At 45.9% G+C, this 6,401-nt stretch overlaps 1 protein-coding gene across 1 annotated transcript in view; it reads right to left on the bottom strand.

Annotated features, from left to right (window-relative positions):
• Positions 1–6,102, bottom strand: part of LOC120861116 (apolipoprotein L3-like) — a 14,164-nt gene extending 8,062 nt beyond the window's left edge. The window contains exon 1 of the mRNA XM_040236764.1: positions 5,992–6,102. Coding sequence (XP_040092698.1) covers positions 5,992–6,102 — 111 coding nt within the window. The remainder of the gene's footprint in view (positions 1–5,991) is intronic.
• Positions 6,103–6,401: the final 299 nt, after the last annotated feature.

Here is a 6,401-nt window from a genome sequence, read left to right on the forward strand (position 1 = left end):
CCAAGTGCTCTTCTGATAGAATCATACCCTTCGCTCCTCCTGTCCTTCCATAGGCTCTCCAGGGTCCAGGGTGTCTCATGGCCTCTATCCTAGGGAAGCAGGCCCTTACAGGGAGGGAGAACTTGGACCTCAGTGTTCAGCCCGCCTCCCACCTACTTCCCCTTGGACATAAATCAGGATGGTGAAGATCCCAACTTTAGAGTCAGACCTGGGCTTCAATTTTTCTTTACATCTCTGAGATCTCGGATAAGCCGTTTCCCTTTCCTTGATGAGCAAGGCTGCCCTTTGCCTCCTCATTGATGGGGAACCCACTGCTGACATAGTGCTGTTCATAAGCCTCGTGTGGTTCTCGCCCTCTGCTTCCACATCTGCCTGGCAACGCTTATCCTCCTGTGCTTGCTCCTCTGGCTCGTAAGTATATTAGGTCTCTCTTGACTTTGAACTGCCTTTAAAAAGAAGCAACCCTGTTTCTCCAGTCACCTGAAGCAGTGTTACCTGAGCCCCTGTGTCCACTGCTGCCCTTGTGAGAAGTGCATGTGGGCAGAGATGTCCACAGGTGAGGTCCTATCTTAGGTGAACTCCCCAGGTTGGTAGGTTACCAATATGCTACTGGAGATCAGTGGAGAAAAAGCTCCAGAAAGAATGAAGAAATGGAGCCAAAGGAAAAACAATACCCAGTTGTAGATGTGACTGGTGAGGGAAGTATAGTCTGATGCTGTAAAGAGCAATATTGCATAGGAACCTGGAATGTCAGGTCCATGAATCAAGGCAAATTAGAAGTGGTCAAACAAGAGATGACAAGGGTGAACATCGACATTCTAGGAATCAGTGAACTAAAATGGACTGGAATCGGTGAATTTAACTCAGATGATCATCTTATCTACTACTGTGGGCAGGAATCCCTTAGAAGAAATGGAGTAGCCATCATAGTCAGCAAGAGTCTGAAATGCAGTACTTGGATGCAATCTCAAAAACAACAGAATAATTTCTGTTCATTTCCAAGGCAAACCATTCAATATCACGGTAATCCAAGTTTATGCCCTGACCAGTAATGCTGAAGAAGCTGAAGTTGAATGGTTCTATGAAGACCTACAAGACCTTCTAGAATTAACACCCCCAAAAGATGTCCTTTTCATCATAGCGGACTGAAATGCAAAAACAGGAAGCCAAGAGATACCTGGAGTAACAGGCAAGTTTGGCCTTGGAGTACAGAATGAAGCAGGGCAAAGGCTAATAGAGTTTTGCCAAGAGAACGCATCGGTCATAGCAAACACCCTCTTCCAACAACACAAGAGAAGACTCTACTCATGGACAGCACCAGATGGTTAATACCGAAATCAGATTGATTATATTCTTTGCAGCCAAAGATAGAGAAGCTCTATATAGTCAGCAAAAACAAGACTGGGAGCTGACTGTGACTCAGATCATGAACTCCTTATTGCCAAATTCAGACTTAAATCGAAGAAAGTAGGGAAAACCACTAGACCACTCAGGCATGATCTAAATCAAATCACTTACAATTATACAGTGGAAGTGAGAAATAGATTCAAGGGATTAGATCTGATAGACAGAGTGCCTGATGAACTATGGTCGGAGGTTCATGACATTGTACAGGAGGCAGGGATCAAGACCATCCCCAAGAAAAAGAAATGCAAAAAAGCAAAATGGCTGTCTCAGGAGTTGAAAGGCAAAGGAGAAAAGGAAAGATATACCCATTTGAATGCAGAGTTCCAAAGAATAGCAAGGAGAGATAAGAAAGAATTCCTCAGTGATCAGTGCAAAGAAATAGAGGAAAACAATAGAATGGGAAAGACGAGAGATCTGTTCAAGAAAATTAGAGATACCAAAGGAACAGTTCATGCAAAAAATGGGCTCAATAAAGGATAGAAATGGTATGGACCTAACAGAAGCAGAAGATACTAAGAAGAGGTGGCAAGAATACACAGAAAAACTATACCAAAAAGATCTTCACCACCCAGATAATCACGATGGTGTGATCGCTTACCTAGAGCCAGACATCCTGGAATGTGAAGTCAAGTGGGCCTTAAGAAGCATCACTACAATCAAAGCTAGTAGAGGTGATGAAATTCCAGTGGAGCTATTTCAAATCTTAGAAAATGATGCTGTGAAAGTGCTACACTCAGTATGCCAGCAAATTTGGAAAACTCAGCAGTGGCCACAGGATTGGAAAAGGTCAGTTTTCATTCCAATTCCTAAGAAAGGCAATGTCAAAGAATGCTCAAACTACTGCACAATTGCACTCATCTCACATGCGAGCAAAGTAATGCTTAAAATTCTCCGAGCCAGGCTTCAACAGTACATGAACTGTGAACTTCCAAATGTTCAAGCTGGATTTAGAAAAGGCAGAGGAACCAGAGATCAAATTGCTAACATCCGTTGGATCATCGAAAAAGCAAGAGAGTTCCAAAAATCATCTACTTCTGCTGTATTGACTATGCCAAGTCTTTGACTGTGTGGATCACAGCAAACTGGAATATTTTTCAAGAGATGGGAATACCAGACCACCTGACCTGCCTCCTGAGAAATCTGTTTGTGCAACAGAACTGGACATGGAACAACAGACTGGTTTCAGATCGGGAAAGGAGTGCATCGAGTGTCACCCTGCTTATCTAACTTATATGCAGAGTACATCATGAGAAACGCTGGGCTGGAGGAAGCACAAGCTGGAATCAAGATTGCCAGGAGAAATATCAATAACCTCAGATATGCAGATGACACCACCCTTATGGCAGAAAGTGAAGAGGAACTAAAGATCCTCTTGATGAAAGTGAAAGAGGAGAGTGAAAAAGTTGGCTTAAAGCTCAACATTCCGAAACTAAGATCATGACATCTTGTCCCATCAGTTCAGTTCAGTCTCTCAGTCGTGTCCGACTCTTTGTGACCCCATGAATAACAGCACGCCAGGCCTCTCTGTTCATCACCAACTCCTGGAGTCTACCAAACCCATGTCCATCGAATTGGTGATGCCATCCAGCCATCTCATCCTCTGTCGTTCGTTTCTCCTCCTGCCCCGAATCCTTCCCAGTGTTAGAGTTTTTTCCAATGAGTCAACTCTTCTCATGAGGTGGCCAAAGTATTGGAGTTTCAGCTTCAACATCAGTCTTTCCAATGAACACCCAGGACTGATCTCCTTTAGGATGGACTGGTCGGATCTTCTTGCAGTCCAAGGGACACTCAAGAGTCTTCTCCAACACCACAGTTCAAAAGCATCAACATCACTTCATGGCAAATAGATGGGGAAACAATGGAAACAGTGAGAGGCTTTTTTGAGGGGGCTCCAAAATCACTGCAGATGGTGCCTGCAGCCATGAAATTAAAAGACATTTGCTCCTTGGAAGAAACGTTCTGACCAACTTTGACAACATATTAAAAAGCAGAGACATTACTTTGCCAGAAAAAGTCTGTCTTGTCAAAGCTATGGTTTTTCCAGTAGTCAGGTATGGATGTGAGATTTGGACTATAAAGAAAGGTGAGCGCCAAAGAATTGATGCTTTTGAACTGTGGTGCTGAGGAAGACTGTTTAGAGTCCCTTGGACAGCAAGGAGATCCAACCAGTCCATCCTAAAGGAAATCAGTCCTGTATATTCATTGGAAGGACTGATGCTGAAGCTGAAGCTCTAATACTTTGGCCACCTCACGCTAAGAGCTGACTCATTGGAAAAGACCCTGATGCTGGGAAAGATTGAAGATGGGAGAAGGAGATGAGGATGAGGTGGTTGGATGGCATCACCGACTCAATGGACATGAGTTTCAGTAAACTCCGGGAGTTGATGATGGACAGAGAGGCCTGGTGTATTGCAGTCCATGGGGTTGCAAAGAGACATGACTGAGCAACTAGGCTGAACTGAACTGAGGCTCCTGACAGCCACCAGGGGGCAGCAGTGAAATACAAGGATCAGGCAGTACAAGGTCAAATTGTGGTTTTAATGAGCATTTCTCACTTTTTAATGGTCTCTGTTGGTCATTGTCTCTGAATGCCTCTTTGTGCCTTTTTTCTGTCTTTCCCTTAGTTTGTCTTTTCCTAATGATTTGAGGAATGCCCTTTATATTTTAGAGATTAATCTTATGTCACTCAGGTGTTGAAAATATCTCTATCTAGTTTGAAATTTGTTTTTTTTCTCCTCTTTATGGTGGGAAATTCATCTTCTGATTTATTTGTATGCATTCAAAGGTATTGATCTTGAATGATTTGTGCTTTTCATGTCTTCAGAAATCCTTGCCCTGCCGCAAGAGCATAGAAATATTATTCTGTATTTTTCTTCTAAAAGTCTTAAAGTTTTGCCTTTCACATTATACCTGTAACTGATTTTTTTAATGGTGTGAGGTGGGGGTCTGTTTTCATTTTTTTCTTTGGGTACTCATCACGTGTTTGCTGACCTGCTGGGAAAGAGTCTCAATGCTGGAGAAACCAAGCTAGGGCAGGCTGGGACACAGGGCTCCAGCAGTGAGCTATGGGAGGAGAGGTATATGTCATCCAAAGTGGTCCTGATGTAATGATTGTGGAAGCATCTTCCCACCACACACAAAAGCAGGAGGTTTGACCAAGCCAGAGGTGGTCCTTAGGTTAAGATGCAGGGAGATAGGAGGAGCTGAGTGAAGAATAGAAGATCCATACAGGAGGAAATATGGTTTCAGTCACCATGGTGACCCCGCAGTGGCCTCTCAGACACTCAAGATAGTTGGTGAACTGAGCTGCTTTCCAAAGGCAGGCAGGAGTCAGGCTGGACAATGCCTGGGGTCTGCGCAGAGACCCCCAGTCCACTCCTGCCTGCCCCTGCCCCAGTTTAGCACTGGCTGGACTAATAGGCTCTTCATCTTAATAAGATTCCCACCTTGCCCTGGGTCTGAGCTCATCCATGCAGCTCGGAGCCCCCTGGACCTGGGGCAGGTCGGCTGGGAGAGAAGGATCTAATCACTGAGAAGGGGCCGTTAGAGAAGGCAGGTGTGAGGGGAGGGCTCATCACTTTGTGCAGAAGGAAGCCTGACCGCCCACAACTTGCAGGCACAGGACACGGGCTCTGGGCCAGACGCCTTGGCCCTACGGAACTAACTTCATTTACGGAATGTAAAAGTGAAAGACGCTCAGTCGTGTCCGACTCTTTGCGACCCCGTGGACTGTATAGAATGGCCTGAACTCTCCAGGCCAGAATACTGGAGTGGGTAGCCGTTCCGTTCTCCAGGGGATCTTCCCAACCCAGGGATCGGAGCCAGGTCTCCCGCACTGTGGGTGGATTCTTTACCAGTTGAGCCACCATCTCCGGGCTTCACTGTAAATGGAATTCTAATGGTATGATGAGTTAAACAGTTGATATTCAATACAGGAGTGAAATTCATCACTTGCATGAAGCTGCATAGCTGATAACCAAGCCTGATAGCAATTTCCCCACAACCTGTTTTTGTGGACTTATTTCTTATAACTTTCTCCATTTCCACTACACTGAGCCACACTCACATGCTGCAACCATCTACTTTTGGGGTCTGGTTAGATACCTTCTGGTTCATCCATAGAAGGGAATACCATGTCGCCATTACAAAGGGGGTACACCTGAACCAGTTGATAAAAGATGTCCAGATATGTTATGAATTGGGTGAGACAAGGCGCACAACCTATGTAAAGCAGGATGATCTAATGCCATACTTGGAAGGATATTGCTCAATGTATATCTGTGCACATGCACGCAGACACACATGTGTGTGTGCTGGTGTATGCGTAGGTTATCTCCTGTATAGTTCCACGGGGAGCTGTTAACACAGATCCCTTTTGGGGAGAGGGCCCAGTAGAGTAGGTAGGCACTCGTTATTCTTCTTACTCTTTCTGTGCAATTGACACCCCCACCAGAAACAACAAACAGCCTCTGATGAATTGCTTCATCATCTGTAATTCTTATTGTCCTTCCTGCCCATGGCCTGATGGGAGGCACAGGTGAGGGAAGAATGGGACTTTGGAAGTCCAGTGACCCCCATTCTCACCTCAGCTCCACACAAGGTCATCTCAGGATGACTTTGGCCCAGCCCCATCGCCTCCCTGCCCCCAGCCTCCATCTGGAGAGCTAGGATGATGCCGGAGCCAATGACCTCCATGGGTCCGCCTGCTCAAGGATTCTCTGGCTTTCTCTGTTCTATTTTTGTCTGACACCTCTCCCAGGGGCCTGTGGGTCTGAGCTAATTTCTCTGGCTGGCCCTGATCCAGGCAGCTCAGGTGAATAGTGCCGAGCTAATGAGGCCAAGGTCATGGGCCAGTTAGCGGCCCTTGGAGGAACCTGTGGCCAGAGTGCAGCTGGACTGCAGCTCTCCCACCAGTCTCTGGGCTCAGGCATAGGGGGAAGTGATGAGAGCTGCCATGGGGCTCAGTCCAGTTACCTTTTGTGGCTGCAGCACAC

The sequence above is a fragment of the Oryx dammah genome, unplaced genomic scaffold (assembly GCF_014754425.2).
Source record: "Oryx dammah isolate SB20612 unplaced genomic scaffold, SCBI_Odam_1.1 HiC_scaffold_11228, whole genome shotgun sequence".
Lineage (NCBI taxonomy): Eukaryota > Metazoa > Chordata > Mammalia > Artiodactyla > Bovidae > Oryx > Oryx dammah.